This window comes from Dipodomys merriami, unplaced genomic scaffold (genome assembly GCF_024711535.1).
Source record: "Dipodomys merriami isolate MVZ:Mamm:240054 unplaced genomic scaffold, mDipMer1.0.p SCAF_33, whole genome shotgun sequence".
Classification (NCBI taxonomy): domain Eukaryota; kingdom Metazoa; phylum Chordata; class Mammalia; order Rodentia; family Heteromyidae; genus Dipodomys; species Dipodomys merriami.
In genome coordinates, this window is record NW_027204826.1 from 9652501 (window position 1) to 9676645 (window position 24145).

Genomic DNA, 24145 nt, shown 5'->3' on the forward strand with positions numbered 1-24145 from the left:
CACGGGCGGTGAGGGCAGCTGTGTGTGTCCCCGCCTCAGCCCACCCCAGGGCAGGGGCGAGTCCCTCATGCAGCAGCCGACCCCACCGCAGGGGTGAGGCCCTGTTCATGGGCTCCCTGAAGAAGATGAGCAGCTCCTTCAAGCGGGGTTCACTCAAGAGCTCCACCTCGGGGTCGCAGAAGGTGAGTGAGCCGTGTGGGCACCTGTGGTCAGCTGGATGGAAGGACGGGAGGATGCGAGGCTTCGGCTCAAGCCGTTCCTGGAGCTCTGGACCAGCAGGCTCCCACCCATCCAGCTGTGTGTGCGGACGTCCTAGTGTGTGTCAGTGGTTCCCACCTTGGAGGGGCCCCCAGAGCCGGGGAGGAGGAGCCTGGATGGGGTGCAGTCCTGCTGGGCCTCCAGCCGGAGTCCACACTGCTGGGATTTGCTTGAACCGCCCTGATGGTGATGATCAGGGTTTGTTCTGGCCGGATGTTAGTTAGCAAGGCGGTCGGAGACTTTGAGGGATGGAGGACAATGTCGGTGTGGGTCTTGTCCTCAGCCGATGGAGTCTGGTGGCGGCAAGGACACAGCCAGATGCTCCTCACAGAAAGAATGACCCTGGGGAATCCTCATGGAGGTTCTGGGTGGGGCCCAGGCCTTGGCCACACCCACCCAATCATGCTGATTTGAATATTGAGATGTGATTCCTCCGGATGGCTGTCTACCAGCTCTGGAGACGGTGGCCGGGGATGCAGGAGGCCTCTGGATGCCTCTTGCTGAACTCCAAGGGCTTCTCAGGGCACTGCCCACGGGCACAGATGCTCTAGGCAGCACCACCATGATGGGGTCGGAGGGAGAAAACAGGGTGAGCCAGGCAGACACCGTGGGAACCTCTGCACCTGGGCTACACACAGAGGCTGGTCCCTCTGGGGCTGGCCAGGCTGCGGCCCCCGCTTCAAGCACAGGCGGGCAGATGTCAGACCAGTTGTTTGCAAATCTCTGATGTCCCCTCCCCAGGACCTGAAAAGGCCAACAGGAAAAGATAACCGGCTTTCATTCCTTCCCAACGATTTAAATGTGGCTCTTCTTCCATGAATAGGGAAGACCCATCCTCAGAGGGCTGTGTGGGGTGGGGACGGGATCCTCGATCTTCTCTCCCGGCCTGTGTGAGAGTCAGCTGTATTTTTAGCGCGTGCCACGCCCACCATCTGGTGTAAATTAACATTCACCAATGGGGGAGGAAGGAGACTGGCGGGCGGTGCCCACAGCCACATGGCCACATGTGTGACAGAGCGGCCCACATGGTTCCTGCTGATGAACTGAGGAGGAGCAGGCTGGGCTGGTGGCTGGGGGAGGCAACTCCCTGCCCCTCCAAATTGCAATCAATACAAACTGGGCACAGGGAATCACACAGTGGAAAGGGAGAAGCAGGCCAGGTGGGGACATTCTGAGTTTGCAAGCACAAGCTTTTCCCTTCCAGGGTGACCTTACCCCAGCTGACCCACGATGAATTCTCACACAGGGGATGGACGTGGTGCTCGGTGGTAGAGCAGGCAGAGCATGCTGGGAGTCCTGGATTTCACCTCCAACCAAAAGAGAAAGAGAGAGGGGAAGAGAGATAGGAAGGAAGGAAGGAAGGAAGGAAGGAAGGAAGGAAGGAAGGAAGGAAGGAAGGAAGGAAGGAAGGAAGAAAGGAAGGAAGGAAGGAGGGAGGGAGGGAGGGAGGGAGGGAGGGAGGGAAGGAAGGAAGGAAGGAGGGAAGGAAGGAAGGAGGGAGGGAAGGAGGGAGGGAAGGAGGGAGGGAGGGGAAAGAAAAGAAAGAAAGAAAGGAAAGAAAGAAAGAAAGAAAGAAAGAAAGAAAGAAAGAAAGAAAGAAAGAAAGAAAGAAAAAGAAAGAAAGAAAGAAAGAAGGAAAGAAAAAAGAAAGAGAAAGAAAGAGGAAGTAGAGCTGTGGCTTGTGTGGTAGAGTGCTAGCCTTGAACATAAAGAGTTCAGGGACAGGCCCAGGCCCTGATTTCAAGCCCCAGGATCAGTGTGTGTGAGCACTGGAGGAAGGAACTGGAAGAAGGAAGGAAAGATGAAAGGAAGGAAGGGTAAGGAGGGATGGAGGAAGGAAAGAAAAAAGGAAGGAAAGATAGAAGGAAGGGGAAGAAGAAAGGAAGGAAAGAAAGAAGGAGGGAAGGAAGGAAGACAGGGCAGAAGCCATCATTCTCAAATTCCTATAAAAGCTCAGCACAGCTAAAGATGTTCATGGCATAGTTTTCCCTATGGCTGGTTTACAATAACCCGTAAACCAAGAAGTAGAATAAGTGAGAGAAGAATGAAAACAGTACCTATGGCTTTCAAAGAGGCTGTTCTTTAAAGAAGTTACTAGTCAGGGGCTGGGAAGGTGGCTCAGTGGTAGAGCGCTTGCTTCACATGCATGAGGCCCTGGGTTCTATTCCTTAGTACCACATAAGCGGAAAAAGCCGGAAGTGGCGCTGTGGCTCTAGTGGTAGAACGCTAGCCTTGAGCTGAAGAGATGAGGGATAGCGCCCAGGCCCAGAGTCCAAGCCCCACAACCAACAAAGAAAAAGAAAAGAAGTACCAGGGAAAAAAAGTCCAATGGACACAAACTTGCATACTTGTCCCTCCTTAGAGTCCAGGAACTCAGTGTCAGTTCTCTGATTCCTGTCCCAAAGTCACGCCCCTGTGCTGGGTGTTCACTGACACATGCCAGCTGCCCAGTGGGAAGAAACAAACATGAAGGACATCATGTGTAAGTCTTCGAAAGGTCACCCTTCCTGGCTGTTTGTGGAAGGCAGATTTGACCCTTTGTCCTTGGCTGATTGGTATTCTCTAACACAGAGACACTTCTCCTCCTCCTCCTCTTCCTCCTCCTCCTCCTCTTCCTCCTCCTCCTTCTTCTTCTTGTCAGTCAGGGTGCTTGAACTCAGTCAGGGACTGGGCACTGTCCCTGAGCTCTTTTACTCAAGGCTAGCGCTCTATCACTTGGAGCCATAGCTCCACTTCTAGTTTTCTAGTGATTCATTGGAGATACAGAGTCTCAATGGATTTTCCTGCCTGGGCTGGCTTTGAACCATGATCCTCAGATCTCAGCCTCCTGAGGAGCCAGGATGACAGATGTGAGCCACCAATATCTGGCATAAAACATGATATCTTAAGAAGGTGCAAACCACAAGTCCTAGGGCTTAAAAATAAATAAACAAGTTATTACATTTAACAGACACGTATTGATTTCTTTGGTTCAGCTGGCATTGCATCCCTTGTTAGCTTCAGCATTCTGCTTCCTGTTGGCAGCCAGTAGTTGAGAGTTTGTAATCGCTGGGCTCCGAGCAGGCCCTGAGTGTGAGGACTCACATTTGGTCCCTTCAAACCCCAAGCAGCAAGGACCCCTGGGAGAGGATCTTTGGAACGGGATGCTGTGAATTCTGGCCAAGGGTACCATGACAACTTTGTTCAAATAGCTTAAGCAATGAATGGGATGGGGGAGGACTATTTCAGGTTCCTCTTTCATGCTGAAGAAGATGTTCAGAGATAGGGAGCCTCCCTCAAGGAGCTCCATTTTTTTTTTCCTCCAGTGCCTATCAAAGGTGCATCTTCCAGAGCCATGGTGCTGGAAGCTGCTGGAAATGGCTTCCGTGCCGAATGCTAGGAGAACCTCTGTAGCCAGGCGAGGGGCCTGACCAATCTGTGGATGCAGAACTGCAGAACATGAGCCGAGTTACTATCCAGTCAACTGTCGGGGGTGGGAGGGGTGGGGGGGGAGGGACATGTTCTGAGTGACAAGGGGCCAGCAGTGTGTGTGAGCTTGAGAAACCAGCCGGCTGCCTGACAGCTTCTCCCTTCAACTGTGCGAGAACAGGTCTTGCCACAGCCAGCACACCCAGCCCCTCTCTGCGGGCTTGCTGGGGTCACCCGATTTGCTGAGTAGATGTGAGTTCAGTGGCTCCTTCTCTTGTCTTCCTCACTCTTCTGTATAATCGATGCTTAGCCCCAGGGCGGGAAGGACACCTGCTGAGCTCTACAACCCAAGAGGTAAAGGCCTCTCTCTAAGTGAAGGCAGGGGACCCTGGCAGGGCTCATCTGCAGAGGGTGCTGGTCAGGAAGACTGTGAAACAGGCAGCCATTTTGTTTGGTCAGCCCAAGACATGAGAGGAAAGGGACTTTAGGCTGAGGTATAAGTCTCTGACAAATTGGCACTGGCTCTAAGCGACTGAGGTCATCTGTGTTCGGGATCCCACGGTAGTCCCTTGACAGCCTAAATCAAGTTCACCCTGGGAACACTAGCTGCAGGGCTTACTCAGCCCCAAACCAGCGGAATCACAGAATCCTCTAGTGGAGTTCTGTAATGTACATCGTCAACACATGAAAGGCTCTGATAAGTCCTGCAGGAAGAAAACAAAATCCTCTTCCATTTAACCCAGCATTCCCCCATAGAACCTTTGCCACGTAGAAGCCCATGTAACCATTTCTGGCTTTCATGTCAGGAAAACAGCACCATACATTACAGGAAACAGAGCTGAGAGTTAGCTCCTGAACATGACACAGAGAGAGGACTTTATTCCTGACTTTGCATACAACCAGAGAATGAGGATCTTCCCTCCAATACCCAGGCCCTGGCTAGCGGATGCAGCCAACAGAGGATTTTTAAGTGTTTAACTTTCGGTTAACACGGACAACAGTAGCTGCTGCTACAATATGGCACTGCTGAGAGACTGTCATCCTAGCTACTCAGGAGGCTGAGATCTGAGGATCACAGTTCAAAGTCAGCCCGGGCAGGAACATCTATGAGACTCTTATCTCCAATGAACCACCAGAAAAAGCTGGAAGTGGAGCCGTGGCTTAAAGTGGTAGAGCACTAGCCTTGAGCCAAAGAAGCTCAGGGACAGCACTTAGGCCCTGAGTTCAAGCCCCAGGAGCCAAAGGAGGCACGCGCACACCTGCATCCTCATCTGAGCTGTCATACTATTTTCTTGGGGACAGAGATAAAGGTGACTCCTTAAAGTCCCATGGCTGACAGGGACTTCAGAAAGTCACCCTCTTTTGCCCATTTGTTCCTTTCCCAATCCAGCCCAGGGCAGCCCCGTGTCCCTGGAAGTAGCCATTAGGACTTCAGAAAGTCACCCTCTTTTGCCCATTTGTTCCTTTCCCAATCCAGCCCAGGGCAGCCCCGTGTCCCTGGAAGTAGCCATTAGGTCTCAGGTTGCTAGTGATCCATCTGGAAGTTTCCCCATCCTCCTCTGGCCCCTGCAGGAAGCCTCTCCTTCAGACCTCTGGAGCCCCGCCCTGTCTATTCCTCTTCCTCTGCCTTTGTCCAATCAACTCTGCAGGTCTAGGATTTGCTTCCTGCCTGACCCCGCCTCTTCCTTCTTCCCCCTGGGCCCATCAGGCTGGCATGGCTTTCCCCCTTGTTCAGTTTTACGTGCTTTAGGAGCGTGGAGGCACTGTCGCCAGGTTGTGTCTGTTGTGCAGAGCGTTTGCAGGCTGTCCCCCAGGACCTCGGAATGGGGAGCAGGAAGTCCTAGACACTTCATCAACAGACCTGAGACCCACCAGGGAAGTGTCCATTGCTGCCAGGCCGCCAGCCACTTCTAGTGGCAAGGGGACAGATGCCTCTGAATCTCCATGTACACCGTGCCTGTCTCTTCAGTGCTTCTTTTTATTATTGGTGGGAGTATGGGGCTTGAACTCAGGGCCTGGGCGCTGTCCTTGAGCTTTTTGTTTTTGCTCAAGACTAGCACTCTATCACTTGAGCCACAGCTCCACTTCCAGTTTCTTGATGTTTAATTGGAGATGAGTCTCAAGGACTCTTTGGCCCAGGCTGGCGTGGAACTTCATTCCTTAGCTCTCAGCCTCCTGAGTAGCTAGGATGACAGGCCTGTACCACCAGTACCGGGTCTATCAGCTCTATTTCAGAGAACAAAGCCCCTCCCTTCAGGGGAGGAGCGATTAGTTCATTTCTATGCAAACTAGCAGGGCTTTGATTTGCATACTCAGGATGGAGGAGGGGCCCTGCCCAGGGCCAGCAGGAATGCCCCTGTCTAGACTGGACACCTATGATCTCGCAACTCACTGCCGAAAGCCACTGAGGGCGGGTCCTGCTGTTGCTGAGTCTGTTTTCTAGGCTGTCACAAAAGCACCAAGACTGGAAAATTGACAAAAAGAAAGGAATCCATTTCGACCTGTGGCTCCTCCAATCTCAGCCTCCTGAGGAGCTTATGATTCTATGATCGAAGCTGACCCAGGATGGAGTTCATTGGTTCAAGGGAGAAAGGGGGCTTGTCAGGAGAGATCAGCTTGGATTTGTTTGTTTTTAGGACATGGAACCAATGTTACCTGGTGGCGTTGTCTGCTTGAAAAGCTGCCGGACTTGATGTGTAATAACCACAGATCAGTTATGGGGGGAGAGCGAGGATGGGGTAATTACCGTGTGTGTGACATGGCATAGACTTGGAAGAAGTGCTTGTTGAGCAGTACAGTGCAGTGGATACCTGCTAGTTACACACAGGGCCGTGATGGCATTTCACAGCCTGGGACAACAGTTTCTGCCATGCAGATGACAAGGGCTTCGTGGATAGATGTGGGGAGTCCACAGGTAGGAGGGAGTCAATGTCTTATTTATTTATTTATTTTTGCTGGTCCTGGGGCTTGAACTTCTTAAGACCTAGGCACTGTCTCTGAGCTTTATTGCCCAAGGCTAGCACTCTACTACTTGAGCCACAGCGCCCCTTCGGGCTTTTTCTGTGACTTAATTGGAAATAAGAGTCTCACGGACTTTCCTGCCCTGGCTGGCTTTGAATCTTGATCCTCAGATCTCAGCCTCCTGAGTAGCTAGGATGACAGGTGTGGGCTTGTCATAAGGCTGCTTTGAGCTACCAGTCCACCTTGCAAAGGGATTCATACATCCTTGGCTACTGAAAAAGCCCTGCTCACTCCCCTCCCCTTGGCCCGCATGCCTCTCTGAACACCTACTGCCCTCTCTGAGCTCCCAGAGCCTTCCTCTTTAAGGGGTCACCTGCAAGAACTTCCCACATGCCCAACCCCCGCAGGGCAGAGGTTCCAGCCCATAGGCCAGGAAGTGCACCTGCTTTCCCCAGGCTGTGGATGTGATTCCATCCTCTACAAACCCTCCTGACCCAGGGCAAGGGGGTTGCTTCTCAGGGAAATCGAGCCCCCCCCCCTCAGCTAGGAGGGGCAGGGAGGAGGCCCCTGGGAGAAATCCCTGCATCGTGGAACCAGGCAGCGGTGCTGGACCCTGGCACTGCCGAAGGATAATCTTTCTAATGGTCCAGGCAGCGGGCGACAGCTGGCCAGGGCTAATGCTCCTTAATATCTGCTCTCATGTGATTAACGGCTGTGGATAAAACCTTGATCCTGGGGGAAAAAGCAGGCCCCCCGCTGCTAAACCCCAACCCACACGGGGTTGTGCTGGGAGCCTCAAAGACATTCTAGCTAGCGAGTTCCATGTCAACCAACGGATCGGTTTAGGATGCAAGGAAAATAAATAAAGAGACAGGGAGCTAAATTCATGAAAAGCCCAGGAGCAGGGCAAGGGGGTGTTCATGGGAGATGGGGCTGGTTCCGCAGTTGGAGGGCTGAAGGCAGGGGGGAGGGGCTCTGTATCAGGCCCCGCCCCATCTCCCTTAGGCTGACAGGAGCCTAAGGCCTCCCCCTCCCCCCACAATCCAGCTAACCAGTTGCCATGTAATGAGTTTTCTGCATTCCTTTTCTTGGACAGTCTCAGTGATTCTCATTCGACCTGTAAACAGCTGGGTGAGGGAGAAACGTCAGATGGCAGACAGGGTCCTGGGGCTCTTATCTCCAGTTAAGTCACAGATTTGTGGCATCCATCCTTCCCATGACCAGGTCATGCCACTGGTCCCCAAAGGTCCCAGGGGAAGGCTGAAGGCATCTGGGAGACTCTGGGCAAACCTCCTATGAAAGTATATTGACCTCCTATGAAAGTATACTGTCGGCTGGGTGCTGGTGGCTGCCATCTGTAATCCCAGCGACTCAGGAGCCTGAGATCTGAGGATCATGATCCCAAGCCAGAAAAGTCCATGAGACTCTTATCTTCAACGAACCAGCAAACAACAACAACAAAAAGAGCCAGAAGTGGAGGTATGGCTCAAGTGGTAGAGCAACTGTCTTGAGTGAAAAATCTAAGGGTGAATGTGAGGCTCGAAGTTCAAGCCCCATTACCAGCACATATAACACACACACACACACACACACACACATGAACTATGATGATTATTTGACCCTTGATATCCACTGGTTCAAATCCAGGGGTTTAACCATCTGTGTGTGTGGGGGAGTATCAATACTACACAGGTGCAGACTTTTCTAGTCTTTCCCTTAACAAATGGTGTAACAACTCACTGACTAATGTTTATACTGCTACTATTGCAACATGGTTCAAAGGTACAGCATGAGACTGTTTTGAGCATGTGCAGTTTTGATGTCCTTGGGGTCATGAACCAATCCTCTTTTGTGTCCCCCAAAAGTCCATCCTTGTTGAAGACCAGCCCTTGCTGGTAACATGCAGGAGGTGAGCTTGATCACAAGTACGATACTAAGATCCACGGAGCATACAGAGCTCCGGAATGTTCCTTACTGAGCCAACTCTGTCCCTCTGGCTTATGAGGACCTTCAGTCACTCTCCATATTCTCCCGTGTTCTCTAAACTTTGGGGGGGGGCGAACACCCCACACAAGTGTCAAATACTTCAAAAGTGACACACACCACGAGGCTGTGCATAACCTATACCAACTTGTAACTGGGATCATTGTTAATAGGAACTCCGTTCCTACTCGGAAGACCTCTATAATGGTTCTAACATCTTGCCACTGGTGCTGCTCTAAAACAGTCAAACTGTAGCAATTTTCCCTCCCTCCCTTCCTCTCCTCCCTTCTTAACTCCCTCCATCCCTCCCTTCCTACCTCTCCTTATCTTCCTCTCTAACTCCTTTTCTGCCTCCCTTTCTCTCTTCCTTCCTTCCCTCTTCCCTTCCTTCTTTTTTTCCTGCTTTCCTTCATCTCCCTCTGACCTTCCTTTCCTCCTTCCCAACTCCCTTTCTCTCTCTCCCTTTTCCCTCCCTCCTTCCCTTCCTCCCTCTCTTCCTTTCTTTTTTCCCTCCTCTCCTTTCCTTCCCTCCTTCTCTCTCCTTCCCTCCTTTCTTCCCTCCCCACTGAGCAAACAGCTCCAGAGACTGCCAGGAGGGGGCAGCAGAGAGCTGGGCTGGCAGACCCTGGCCCACAGGAGGGGCTGTGAACAGCGTTCTCCAGTGGATCATCAGATGGAAGGAAATGGAGAGGGCCTGTTGCCCAGGTCTCTTAGCTGTGCAGCCAGTTAGCATACAGCCGGGCACTTTTGCTGGGACAGGAGAACAGCTCAAAGGCTGGGGCTTCTGGCCCAGTCTGGTCCTCCTGAGCCTCAAGCTGTGTCTGGGTGTGGGGCTGTCCCAGGCTCCTGTGCACTGTCCACAGTGGAGAGACGATGCTGTACACAGTCAGCGTCACTGTACCCCGCAGGCTGAAGCCCACACTGTGGAGTGTGATCCAGGCTCCCGAGTCCGGCTCTGACTTTAGTGTCTCTCACGGGTCCCCTTTCCATCCTGCAAGCACACACACACACAACACACACACAAACACATACGACACACACACACACACATATACACACTCCATGCACATATAACACACAAACATATGTAATACTCACACACACACACATTGCATACAAAAATACATATACACACCAAGCACACAGACATACAAACACACATATACACACATACAAATAGGTGTATACACATAACACACAAACGCTTACACAGCACACATATAAACACACATACACACAGCACACACAATATACAGTTGGTTGCCTGAAGTAAAATACCACTGGCAACCTTATTTATACAACCAATCACATTCTATTTGAAGGGGTTAGTGCTCTTCTATGGTTCTGCAGAAGGCTGGCAAATGCAATTTGTGTAGGAGTTAAAAACCAGATAGTAAAAAATAAACAGCGCGAGAGAAGAAAGGAGGAAGATGGGGAGAGGAGCGGCCGGGTGAAGGCTGCAGGAATCCAAGACACTGAAGGATTGCTAAGGGGTAGAGAAGGTAAAAATGAAAAACAAGGTAGAATAAACCACCACCAGAAGGAAATGTGAGGGACAGGAAAACTAAAAAGAAAACTTAAAGACATGACAATGCATAAGAGCGTACACTTTCTTTTTGAATATTTGAACTCAGTGTCTGGGTGCTGTTCCTTGGTTGTTTTGTTTTTGTTATTTTGTTTTTTTTTTTTCCTCAAAACTGGTACTCTACCAGTTGAGCCACTGTTCCACTTCTGGTTTTTTGGTAGTGAATTGGAGATCAGAATCTCACAGATCTTTCTGCTGTTTTTATTTATTTATTTATTTATTTTTGGGGGGGGGGAGGTCAGTCGTGGGGCTTGAACTCTGACCTGGGCGCTGTCCCTGCACTCTACCACTTGAGGTAAGCGCTCAAGGCAAGCGCTCTACCACTTGAGCCACAGCGCCACTTCCGGTTTTCTGCTGCTTTTAAACGGTGATCCTCAGATTGCCAGTGATCCCAGCTACTCAGAAAGCTGAGATCTGAGGGTCCAGGTCCAAAGCCAGTCTGGGTAAGAAAGACCGAGTCTCTTATCTCCAATTAACCAGCAAAAAGCCAAAGGGTAGGTGCAGCTCAAGGGGTAGAGTGCCAGCCTGGAGCAAAAATGCTTAGAGACAGGGCCCAGGCATTGAGTTCAAGTCTCAATACTGACACATATACACAAAAAGAGCATGAAAGAGGGAGCAAAGAGGCCATCTTGCCTCTTCTGAGTTCTCCTCTTCCTATGAAACATGATGCATGGGATGGAAATATAACCAAGTGCCCGGGGTTGAAGAGGAGCGAATCTTGACGGATACCTGAGCCATCTCCCAGCGTGAGCGCCCAGAAGGCCCAGCTGGCCGCAGGAGGCTCCCATTCACTGTTTCCATGGCCTGCAAATCCTCTTCTTCTAATGCTGGCAGCTGCTGTCAACAAAAGAAGGTTGCAGTCAGCCTAAGAGGAAAAAAAAACCAAAAACATCTCTTGGTATGTTTCCTGCTCAGATTTCTTCTCAGGAACACAGACATGGCGGAGGAAGGAAAGGTCAACTTGACTTGCATGTAATTAGACCCACATTTTGGGAGGCTTGCCATGGCTCACAAGTGAAAATGGAAGAAGTCTTCATCAGGATCATCCGAAGGATTTTTGCCTCCAGAAGGCAGAACTCCACACTCAGAATTGTGTGGATCTCAGCCCATGGGGGCTTCTGATGCATGGCTGGTGGAGTTGTGCATTCATGAGATGACTTTCATGGGAAGGAGGGAATCAGCTCAGGTGATGCTGTCTCATGGTGGAATTTTCCAGAACTTCTAGCTTTGACCCCTAGCAATGGCAGCACCCAGAACTTCCTTATACACCCCAATCCACCCAAGATGTTCATTCATCCCATGGTGAGACATCTACAGAGCTCTCCCATAATGAAATATCTCTGCGGCAGAGCCTTTGGGTTTATTTTTATTGGAGAAATGATCCCCCAAAATGAAAACATATTAAAGGCTTGGCAGGGGCGTTTTTGCCCATGTGTTTGCTATCGCAGCACACATTATCTGCCAACACTGCAGCATAACCCACTGAGGAGCAAGGAAAGAAAAGAAGGAAGGAAGGGAGGAAGGAAGAAAGAAGGAAGGAAGGAAGGAAAGGAAGGAAGGGAGGGAGGGAGGGAGGGAGGAAGGAAGGAAAGAAGGAAAGGAAGAAAGGGAGGGAGAGAAGGAGGAAGGAAGGAAGGAAGGAAGGAGAGATAATGAGAGAGATGGAGAGTGAGAGAAAGAAAGACAAAGAAAGAAATATGAGAGAAAAAAAGGAGAAAAAAAAGGAAGTTAGGTAGGTAGGTAGGAAGGAAGAAAGGAAGGAAAGAAGAGAGGGAAAGAAGGAGGGAGGGAGAGATGGAGAGAAAGAAAGAAAGAAAGAAAGAAAGAAAGAAAGAAAGAAAGAAAGAAAGAAAGAAAGAAAGAAAGAAAGAAAGAAAGAAAGAAAGAAAGAAAAGAAAGGAAGGAAGGAAGGAAGGAAGGAAGGAAGGAAGGAAGGAAGGAAGGAAGGAATTGGAGAGAAAGAAAGAAGCAAGGAAAGAAAGTAGGAAGGTAGGAAGGAAAGAAAAAAAAGACAGAAAAAGAGGGAAGAAAGGAGAAAGAAGAGGAGAAGAGAAAAAATGAAGAAAGCTCCTACAAGCAATCAAGAAGATGGCAAGATCTCTCTTCTAGCCCCGAGCTAAAGACACCATTGAATTAGAAGGTGGCCAGTCTGGGAAGGAAAGTCCATGGGACTCTTCTTCAATAAATTAATCAGAAAAAGCTGGAAGGGGCGCTGTGGCCCAAGTGGTCGAGTGCTAGCCTTGAGCAAAAGAAACTCTGGGACGGTGCCTAGGCCCTGAGTTCAACACCGATGACCGGCACACAAAGAAAAGGAAATAGAAACAGGTTCATCATCATCATCATAACAATGATCATTCATAATAATAAATTTCATGCAACTCAATATGGCTGAACTTTTTCCATATACAATTGGTATGAAGTGATCATCACGAGTCTTAGCAATCCTGTTGCTTGCTTTCTGATCAGAACATGACTCTGTTGAGAAAAGCTATACTTCAAGTCTTCAGGGGGAACTTAGAACTCAGAGTCACCATGCTGAATACATCAGTGTCTGCGTTCCAGCCTCTCTGTGCTGGATTGGGGAGGAGAGCTACGTCCTTAGGGAAGACCATCTGCTATCTCTGAGGAAGGCCTGCAGTTTGAGGAAGTACTGGCTTCTGGCTGGTCAGGACCAGGCTGGGCTGTTCCTTCCATTGACTTCCTCACGGTGTTAGCTAGCATTTTAAATACTCAAGGAAATCGACCACCAAGGAGGAAAGGTCCAGTTGGATTCACACTTGCAGACATTTCGGTCCATTGTCCGTGTGGGCCCTGTTGCTCTTAGGTAGAAGACCATGATTCAAAGTGGGTTGGGAGTCAGTGTACAACCTATAGGTTCTGGGGGGAGGGGGTACTGGGGGACCCACAGGACACCAGCCAGTAGCTCCCATGCTTTTCAGTCAGCTGCTGGCTTTATGTTTCCATGGAGATGTCCCTGGGTCACTCCGAGGCTGATTCCTGGTGCCTGTGACACTCTCTAGGCCATCAGAATTTTCGGTCATTCGCAGCAGCGATGGTCATGAATCTGTCAGGATTCTGGATTCAAATACCAGTTGCAAAGCAAGACGAGCCAGGAGCTAAGCAGAGGCTGCTGTGGTTCCGGCCCTGCCCCCCTCAGACATGGGCACTGGGCTTCGCCCCTCACACCCTCCTGTGGCCGTGCTGTTGGAACCCCATTGCCATTCTCCAGCAGCCACGGACCCCAAGAGAGACTGCTGTCTCCCCAGCTTGGTTTACGTGCCCTGGGGGAGTTGAGAGGATCCTCAAGTCCTCTGGACATTGCCAGAGTCAAGCATAATGGGGACTTGGAAGGTTTCCAGGCTCAGATTGCGTCCCCCAGAACCGACAGGTTGAATATAGAAACCTGGGCTTGTCCTGATCTAGCTCACACAGACCCTGCCTGAACAAAGCATCCTCACCATTATCAGTAACCCCATCTCTCAGTGGGACCCCTCTGTCTTCTTAGCCCCGCGGTGTGTCTCCCACTTTTTGTGCCAGTCCTGGGGCTTGAACTCAGGACCTGTGCACTGCCTTCAAGCTTTTGTTGCTCAATGCTAGCATTCTACCACTTGAGCCACCTCTCCACTGCTGGCTTTTTGGTAGTTTATTGGAGATTAGAGTCTCACAGGCTTTCCTGCCGGGCCTGGTTTCCAACAGTGATCCTCAGATCTCAGCCTCTTGAGTAGCTAGGATTACAGGCACGAGCCACTGGCATCTGGCCCAAGCCCTTTTTCTGTGGACTTCCCCATGAGTGGCAAAGAGAGGGGGGAATTATGGAGTAATTATGGAGTAAACTTCCATGCTGGGTGCTTTCCTTCCAGCTAGAAGACAAATCCTCAAATTCCCCTCCATAGCCATTTTGGGGTGACAGTAGACACAGCCAGGCAGGCTGCTGACAGGGTAGGGTCAGTGTGAGTTTAGAGGCGCCAGACAGGGCTGAGAGTCATGTGGGGTTCACGCTGCGGCACTGACAGCTGGATCCCCCTCTACCACTGGCTGGACCTCAGACGACTTTAAAAGGGTCGCGGTAATCATTAGTGCCACGTGACTCCTTTCTGTGGCTCATCAAGGCCTAGGCACTGTCCGCTTGATGTTAGGGCTTCTGAAAGGACTGATTATATCCAATTGTGTCAATTATGCAAGCCAAGCTGACATTTCTAGTGGGGAAGCAAGGGGGGGGGGGGAGGTTGGGAGGTTGGAAGGTGTAGGGGGTGGGGCGAGGGAGTTACTTCAAAGGGATCGCTGTGGCTGTTCATCTCTCTCAGATCCCAAGGCTGCTTTTGGTGTGGCCTGGAACGCTGGGAGCCCTGGCTTCCTTTTCTGGCCTGGGAGTGAAGTCATGGGACCATTGCCTCCCCGGTGATCATGAGGGCCTGGCCCACGGGTGCTCACATGCTCCTCGTGTGGACAGCTCTGTTTAAAGGGTAGGCCCTCTTCTCCCAGCTTTCTGTCCAGGCCCAAGAAAGAGGCTGGAGGAGACCAAGCTGTTCCCTTCCCACTTCCCTCTGATGGCAGGTAAGTGCGGGTGTAGAGCTCCATTCCTGGGGCCTCTCGTTCTTTTTCCTGCAAAGGTTGGCTTGGATGAGACTTTTGGGAAATCGAAGCAGGATGTATGATGTGTTATAGAAGGGTCTTCCTAAAATAGGCCCAACAGGCTGATGGGGGGAAAGATGACCGACACTCTGTTCACCTGTCACTGAACGCTCAGAATGCTCTGTGCTTCTTCGCAGGGCCAGTTTCTGTCTAATACGTCACAACAGAAAGGCTAACAATGGTTATGTGCAGAATGAGGGTGGGGCCCCCGGATTTGCTCAGAGGTCCCAGCTCCAGCGCTCAGTTTCTTACCTATGGCTTTTTAGCATTATCCTTCCATTTCTTTTGTTTGTTCTGGTCAGTCGTGGGGCTTGAACTCTGGGCCTTGTACCTCAGCTCTTCAGCTCAAAGCTAGCGTTCTACCACTTGAGCCACAGTGCCACTTCTGGCTTCTTCTGTTTATGTGGTACTAAGGAATCAAACCCAGGGGCTCATGCATGAGAGCAAGCACTCTACCACTGAGCCACCTTCCCAGCCCTCTCCCTCCATTTCTTTCCTTTGGGTAAATCAACGTCTTTAGATGTGCCTTCTTCCAAAACATTAAAGACCATACAGGGAGGAGTTTGTACATATAAGCCTTTATCAGCTGAGGTCGTGTGTGTGTGTGTGTGTGTGTGTATGTGTGTGTGTGTGTGTGTGTGTGTGTGTGTGTGTGTGTTGGTACTAGGACTTGAACTTGGACCTCTCGCTCTCACTTAGAGCCTTTTCACTCAAGGATGGCACTCTACTACACGAGCCATACTTCTACTTCTGGCTTTTTGTTGGTTAATGGGAAATAAAAGTCTGACAGACTTTTCTGTCTGGGGTGGATTTCAACAACGATCCTCAGATCTCAGCCTCCTGAGTGGCTAGGATTCCAGGTGTGAGCCACCAGCGCCCAGCTATAAGACAATGTTTTAACTACCAAGGCCATAGGGAAATAATTGTACAGCTCCCACTTCACAGTGGAAGGCAGTTCAGGAATATGAGCTAAGGACCAACAATTCCATGTGTAGGAATCATCCCAATGGTGTGTCCAAATCTGCACAGCTCATAGGAGAATCTGAATGCCCAAAATATAAATCACAATCTAGCCTCAGGATGAAATACAATGAGTCACTTTTTTTTTTTTTATACTGGCTGTGGAGCTTGAACTCAGGGCTTGAGTACTATCCTTGAGTTTTTGCATTCAAGAGCTCTACTCCCAGATTTTGACAGCTCATTGGAGGTAAGAGTCTCATGGACTTTTCTGCCCAGGCTAGCTTCGAACCACGATTCTCACATCCCAGTTTTCTGAGTAGATTACAGATGTGAGTCACCAGCATCTGTCTAATAAGTCACTTCAGAAGTAACAACAGAAAGGGTAACAATGATTATGTACAGAATGAGTGCATTTTAAATTTGACAGCCAAATGCACCAAAGCTAAGCGATTACAGGCGTGAACCATTGGTCCCTAGCTTCCTTTTTCAATATAGTTCTGTAATAAATACATTTTAATACATTACAGGAAATACACACATATATCCCTTAACAAAACTTACTTAACTAGTGAGGGAGATAAGGATGTTAATATTTGCAGGAATATTGAGCTAACAAGGGATAGGAATGGAAGAGAATGGGGAGAAGAAAGAGGAGACAGATTTGCTCTGAGATGGATATGAAGGGAGGAGTCTCAGCCTGTCCAGGAGTGGTTCTGAAGAATGTCGTCTTGGTTTGGGGGAAGAGTGGTGTCTGGCGATGTTCACCAAGTATCTTTCTGCCCACGATCGAGCTGCAGTTTTCTATCGTGGCATTTGGAGTTCTGTTTGTCACGGAGATGGATCACTTCTGATGGCTTATTTTAGGGCCCAGAAAATGTCATCGGAAACGTGAACTCGTCAAATGTGAGCGCTGAGATTGTTTGGGTTTGCTTGGTTCTTTACTCTTAGCTTGGGATTCAGTCGGGCTCTTTGTGACTTCATTTATTTGTTTTGCCAAGAAATACCACGGCATGTGAGCTATCCCACGAGGTGCTGTGGGCCTTACTCTGAACCGAGGGAAAATAAGACAGGTTCTCTCACACTGAAATCTTACTTGGGACATTAGATGATTTTAGAAAATGCTTTTATTTTATTTTTTTAAAATGTGTCTGCCAGTAGCGGAGCTTAAAGTTTGGGCTTCCAACTCTCCCTTGTCTTTTTTTAACCTTCAAGGTTGGTGCTCTACCGCTTGAGTCATGCATGCCTCCACCTCCAGCTTTTGCTGATCAATGGGAGATAAGATTCTCATAGACTCTGTCCAGGCTGCTTTGAACAGCAGTTCTCAGACCTCAGCCTCCTGAGTAGCTAGGATTGCAGGCGCTGAAGCAACCCCAGGACGTCCCTCAGCATTGCTGGGCCCCGCCTGCCCTTCCTTCTTGATCAGATGTCCACCTCTCCTGGCCTGTCCTCACCTGGTCATGAACAAGTTAATACGTTCCCTTCCTTCCCCTCTCAGTGCGATGCGGCATTTCCTTTAAAAAGAACAGGAAGCTTATAATACCCCAGTTCACAGTATCCCCAGAATGGAAACAACCCAGTTAATACTCCGTTGGAATACTTGGAATGGATTATTACTAAGGCATAAGAAGGAATTCAGTACTGACACTGGTGACCACGTGACAAGTCTGGAAAACCCTAAGCTGAGGGAGTGAAGCCTAACACCAAAGCCCATGAAGTCTATGATTCCACTCATATGTGAGATCCAGAAGAGGTAGAGCCATAGAGACTAAAAGCAGATGCCTGGTGGCCAGGTAGAAAGGGGGAAGTATTAGAAAGGGACAGGAATAGATACCTGGGTTTTGTTTTAGGGGACGATGAAAATGCTAGGAATGAGACAGGGGTGGTGGTTACACACGCTCTGGACTATACTGAAAGAAAAACAACTCACTTAGCGGTGCACTTTGAAAAGTGAATTTGAGCTGGGGGGTGGGGCAGTAAATCAGCCCTATAATCCTAGCTGCTCTGATCAGGAGGCTGAAATCTGGAGGATTGCCATTTGAGGCCAGCCTGGGCTGAAAAGCTCATTCGACTTGGCTAAAATAGCTAGGCTGGAGAGAATGAACTCAGGTGGTAGTGCCCTGTAGCAAACAGGAGGCCCGGAGTTCAAATCCCAATCCTGCAAAGAATTTTTTTTTTTTAAAAATAAGGTGAACTTTAGGGTTTGTGGATCATATTTCAACTCTTAAAAAAATAAAAAAAGAAAACAGAAAGCTGTCATTTCCCTCAACCTCAGTTTCTGAGGCTACAGTCTGAAGAGTTTTGTTTTGAATCCCTTGAGCTGGAAGGGGTTGTGGGCCAGGGAGACAGGAACGCTTGATGTTAGGAGTCAGCTGGCAACTTCTGATGTTGTTTTTTCAGTTGTTGTTTTGGTTTTGGGGTGATTTTTTGGGGGGGGAGGGTGCTGTGATGGGAAATTGGACTTCACTGCTCTTCCAAACTCTAGGCCATTTGAATGTCACAGTTGCCTGCAGAAAGGAGGGCGGTCCTTTGCCTCATCTTGCAGATGCTTCTGCAGAGCGAAGGACTTGCTTTGCCAGTGGGGGACAGAGAGGCTGTGTCTGACCTGAACATGTCCCCAAAGGCCCAGAGCAGGGAGTCCAAGCTCTCCACCCAGAAATGGCCTGTTGGGTCCAGGCCAGACGTCCTAGCGGCAGGAGGGGTGAGTAGGCAGGAGGGTGGAGCAGGAAGCGGTGATTGTGGGGCTTAATCCTTTGTGCACATAAGGAAAGATGGTTTGTGCCAGTTTGTTGGCTGGGGAGACTTTCCCGGGCGTGTAGGAGCTGCCCCAGATAGGGTGGGGCCCTTGGAGGAGACAGCCCACGTGCCCATTCATCTCCCCACCAGCCAAACAAGAACAGAGATCCACCAATCAATGCAGAAAATCTGGGGGACCCGCAGCCACCTGCAGCTGTACAGGAATGTCTGCCAGCTCCCCACAAGAAAAAGCGAAGTAAAGCTAGAGTCATGATCTCCCCTTTGGGTTAATAATGGCCGCTAATTACACTTTCTATGTGAGGGTCAAAGCCAGCCCTTTGTGTGGGCTACTCATGGGTGGGTGAGAGTTTTGAGTCATCTGCTCTAAATATACACACAGAAACAACTGGTTTCTTCTGGCTAAACTGTCCACACAGATCGGTCGCTTTGCTGTGGGGTTGAACCGTTCTTTTGGGCCCAAGAATCAGAGCTGTGGAGTAAACAGAGCTTTGTCTAGTAGTAAGGCAGCGTTTCTGTTTGGAAGTTAGATGACGTCCCTCCTTCTGCCCTGTCCCTGTCTGTGCTCCTAGTGTCCCCCTGTTACCTGGTGCTCCCTCTTTCTCCTTCCACATGGACTCATCCATGTGTGAAAACAGATTCTAGAAAGTCTACTTGTGGGTGGATTCTGGTGGCTCCTGCCTATAATCCCAGCTCCCCCAGACCCCGAGTTCAAGTCTTAGGAGTGAAGAAAGAAAGAAAGAAAGAAAGAAAGAAAGAAAGAAAGAAAGAAAGAAAGAAAGAAAGAAAGAAAGAAAGGAAGGAAGGAAGGAAGGAAGGAAGGAAGGAAGGAAGGAAGGAAGGAAGGAAGGAAGGAAGGAAGGAAGGAAGGAAAGCTGAAAATCTAGAAATAGTTCACAGAAGAGGAAATATCTCCCCTAAAGAAATGGGGTCTACAGGGGCTTATAATCCACTCCAGGACCCCTTCCTCCCTGACTTCCTTTTATTTCACAGGACAAAGTTGATCAGAACAGCGCGGGTGACACCCCAGGGCCTCCGCTGTGGAGGTCTATTGTAACTCTGGAGCTGGCATGACGAATTTATAAGAGGTCAGGAAGTACCAGCTCAGGGTTTTGTAGTTCTTCGTTACAAAGTTCACATTACTGGGTTCCGGGGTGTGACCTGATGGGGTGGAGGAATGTTTGGCGGGGGGCCTCTGCCCTTTGCCTTTCTCTGCACCTTTGCCTGTTTACCGGGGACTGAACTCTGCAGGGCTGAGCAGGGACTCTCCTTGGTTGACCTGGGTTACCTCTGAGACGGTTTAGGGCTCTTGTCTTAATCCCACCAAGAGCTGAAAGACAGTACGCAAGCAGAGAGGGTGAGAAGCTGTTACAGCAGCCGAAGTCCTTGAAAACAGAAGGAACAGACTCCCCAGAGGCCAGAAGCCAGGGAGAGGATTGGGAAGCAGGAAGAGTGCAAGTCGACACAAAGTTTACTTGAAAGTAAGAGTAAGATGACAGGGGAAACTGAGGAAAAGCCTCTTAGCCATTGGTGGATTGGTTTAGCCTCCAACTCATATACCAGACAAGGAAAACTGCCATATGCTACATTGGATCTGCTTCCCAGGAGAAGAGAACAGGAGGAGAAGGAGGAAAAGTAGGAGGGAGAGGAACAAGAGAAGGCAGAGGAGAAGGAATAGGAGAAAAAGGAGGAGGAGGAGGAGGAAGAGAAGAAGGAGGAGGAAGAGAAGGAAGAGAAAGAGGAGAGGAAGCTGAGGAGGAGAAAGAGGAGTGGGGAGCCGTAGGAGGAAGAGGAGAGCAGGAGGAGGAGGAAGAGGAGAGGAAGAGGAGGGGGAGGAAGAGGAAAAGAGGGGGAGGAAGAGGAAGAGGAAGAGGAGGAGGATAGGAAGAGGAGGAGAAGAGGACAAGAAAGAGGAGCAGAGGAAGAAGGAAGAGAAAGAAGACAAGAAGGAGAGGAAGAGGTGGAAGAAAAGGTGGAGGAGGAAGAGGAGAGGAAGAGAAGGGGGAGGAAGAGGAGAAAAGGGGGGAGGAATAGGAAGAGGAGGAGGAGAGGAAGAGGAGGAGGAGGAGGATAGGAAGAGGAGAAGAGGACAAGAAAGAGGAGCAGAGGAAGAAGGAAGAGAAAGAAGAAGAGAGGGAGAGGAAGAGGTGGAGGAAGAAGAGGAAAAGGAGGAGGAGGAAGAGAAAGAAAAGGAGGCAGAGGAAGAGAGTTCAGATTTCTCAGTGAAGGAGAGCAAGAATGAGGCCTGGAAATCGGTAGCTCCGGCTGCAGGTCACTCGTTCATAGTCCATTTGGCGAGCCTCAGCTGCTCTGGCATCCGGCCGAGTCACATGACCTCCTCGTTCCTGGGGAAGGGGACACATGTCTCTTGCACAGTCTGCTCCAGAGTCCTCCAGGCCTTCACCTTCTCAGGGCCTTATCTTTCATAGAGGAAGGGGCGTAGGCTCCACTGGGTGGGCTCAGCTCTTCCGAGGTCTCTCAGAAGAGAAGAACATGCAGGCTTCAAAGGTCTCTGTTTTCTCCAGGAAGAGGAATGAGTGTCACCTCCAACCAGTGGCTGTCTCCCCTTATCTCCTTATCTCCTTCAGCCCCCTTTTGTCATGGGGGGGGTCGGAGAGGGGGGAGGCTGCTGTATTAGCAGGAGCTGAGCAGGTAGCATTGCTCCACATGCATGCATTCATTCATTCATGCATTCATTCATTCATTCAGTTATTAAAGAGGTGGGTTGGGGTGTGCTCCAGTCAGGATCACTCCAGACACTTCTGGAAGGAAGTTGTTGTTGTCATTGTGGGTTGTGGGGCTTGAACTCAGGGCCTGAGCACTGTCCCTGAGCTGTTCTACTCAAGACTAGTGCTCTACCACTTTCAGCCACAGCACCACTTCTGGTTTTCCAGTGGTTCACTGGAGATAAGAGTCTCATGGACCTTCCTGCTTGGGGCTGGCTTTGAACTGCAATCCTCAGATCTCAGCCTCCTGAGTAGCTAGGATGACAGGTGTGAGCCACTGGTACCCGGCTCAAACAAGATCTTTGGGGAAGCAGGCTTGTGGGTGACAGCTGCATTTGATCATGGCCACAAGCAATGACTGGCTACCAGCCACTCCCTTAAAAAAATCCTCCTTTTTAACTCAGAAGGAGGAAGGCAGGGCCCGTGCCCTCCAGAAAGGTCACAGCTGGCCTACATGGGCATATGGAGCAAACTGGGGACACTCCTGAGATGCAGCCATTGGACGCCACCTGGGAATGGACAGCCATACAAGCCAAGGGTCCGTGACTGCTATCCAGGCTTCACCTGGTGGACCTGCAGGGCAGGTGGCGTTTCTGGCTTTTCATGATAAGAGTCTCCCAGCCTTGGAGCTTGGTTTTCTGATTTCCCAACCTGTCCTGGCATGGGTGTCTGGGCCATGACCTGTCACTATTTTCTTATTTTATGGTGGCTGTAAGGGACCTGGAGGGAAGATATTATGGGGCAGGACCAGGGGACAGGGTCAACAGATTGAGGGAGAGAAGAGAGTGAGGAGGGAAGAGGAGGGGAAGGTAAAGGAAAGGGAGAGAAAGGGAAAGGGAGAGGGAGGAGGATGAAGGGGGAGCCTGGAACATACAACATGTTATAATTGCATACATATGCATGCGTGTCCATGTATATATATATATATATATATATATGATATGTATATATAGAGAGGACTCATACACAAGCTTATCTCTGTTTTCATAGCTATTTCTTCATAGTGGATGGTTTTAATTTCAGTTCATGGCTACTGGGTTCACTTGCCTTTTCTCCACTTTTCTGTAACTCTTTTCTCCAACAATTGGAAGCCCAGCTCTTTTACCTGCTATGTTTTCATGTACTTGTTCATACATAGGAAGCAGCCTCAGAATGGCCCTCTTATGTTTCTGTGAAAAGCTTCTTCCTTACAAGAGTAACAGAGTTCTTTAGTGGACACAGAGTCCAAATCCCGTAGCACCCATCCAAGTGTGGCGTGCCGTTTGTTTTCATAAACAAGCATGAACATGCTCTCCCTGCCAGGAAGTGAAGCATGAAGTGCACAAGGGGATAAACACATTTTCTTTCTAGACAGCAAGTGTTCTGCTTCCATATTTTGGGGGGAGGGGGGACCCCTGGGTCTTTCTACTTGAAAAGTGGCTCCTACCTAGCTCAGAATCCTAGCTACTCAGGAGGCTGAGATTTAAGGATCATGGTTCAAAGCTAGCTCAGGCAGAAAAGTCCATGAGACCTGTAACTCTAATTCACAGCAAAAAGCTGGAAGTGGAGCTGTGGCTCAAGTGGTAGAGTGCTAGCCTTGAGCGAATAAACTATGGGGCAGCATTGTGTGTGTGCACGTGCGCATACACAGACAAGATGCATATAGGGTTCAGCAAACGGGAACCATAAATGCACAAGAGGAGAGATCCTAAAATATTCGCATCCACCATGATTGAGCTTGATGTTAGAGCTTTTGTCTAACATTTTGATCCCCCAGCACAAAACAAACAATGAAAACCCAAAACTCTGTATAAACACATGTCATGAGAAGTCTTCCTGTGAATAGTATGTTAATTTAATTATTTAAAAACATCAGCATGAAGATTTGGAGGTGTTGCTCAGTCGGTAGAGAGTTAGCCAATGAGCAAAAACATCAGGTACTGGTTCATGTCCCAGAGTCTGACCTAAACAAAAAGAATAAGAGGAGGAGGAAGAGGAGGAGGAGGAGGAGGAGGAGGAGGAGGAGGAGGAGGAGGAGGAGGAGGAGGAGGAGGAGGAGGAGGAGGAGGAGGAGGAAGAGGAGGAGGAGGAGGAGGAGGAGGAAGAAGAGGAAGAAGAGGAGGAAGAAGAGGAGGAAGAAGAGGAAGAAGAAGAAGAAGAAGAAGAAGAAGAAGAAGAAGAAGAAGAAGAAGAAGAAGAAGAAGAAGAAGAAGAAGAAGAAGAAGAAGAAGAAGGAGAAGAAGAAGGAGAAGAAGAAGGAGAAGGAGAAGAAGAAGGAGAAGGAGAAGGAGAAGGAGAAGGAGAAGGAGAAGGAGAAGAAGAAGAAAAGAAGGAGGAGAGAGAAAAGAAATAAAAATCAACATGAGCTCTAGAGATGACTTGCATGAGTTATCAGTCACATTTCCATTTCTTTCTCTTCTAGGGTCAGAAAGCTTGGATCGAGAGAACCTTTTGCAAACGTGAATGTATTTTTATAATTCCCAGCACAAAAGACCCTAACAGGTAGGTTGGAAGCCATACTTGAGACCTGATGGCTTTTCCATCAGTTGCCTAGCAATGGCTCTTCTAGTGTTTGTGGGAGAAGGGAGTCCTTGCACGGGTCATTAACAAGGAATCCTTGGGCTGATAAGCACCTCTGAGAAGATGCAAATAGCCTTGGAAAAGAGTTTCTAATGGGGACTCTCCAAACCAGATGTGCCCCACAGCACACCTCTTAAGTCTTAGGGAGATCAAGGGCCTGAGGCTTGTAGACAGATTCCTAGCCTATCTTCTGGGACTCTTTAACAGAGCATTATAATTTATTTAGACAAAGAATTATTTCTATCACAGGAGAGATTGGAGTGCTTAAGCGCACTCAATAGAACTCTATGAAAAGGCTTAACGTGTGCACAAAATGTCAATC

The 24145-nt window shown here is 49.5% G+C and overlaps 1 protein-coding gene across 1 annotated transcript in view; it reads left to right on the top strand.

Moving 5' to 3' along the window:
• Window positions 1-107: 107 nt before the first annotated feature.
• Window positions 108-24145, top strand: part of Trpm1 (transient receptor potential cation channel subfamily M member 1) — a 74259-nt gene continuing 50221 nt past the window's right edge. Inside the window, exons 1-2 of the mRNA XM_070043104.1 lie at window positions 108-182; window positions 23666-23745. Of these exons, the coding sequence (XP_069899205.1) occupies window positions 108-182; window positions 23666-23745 (155 nt within the window). The remainder of the gene's footprint in view (window positions 183-23665; window positions 23746-24145) is intronic.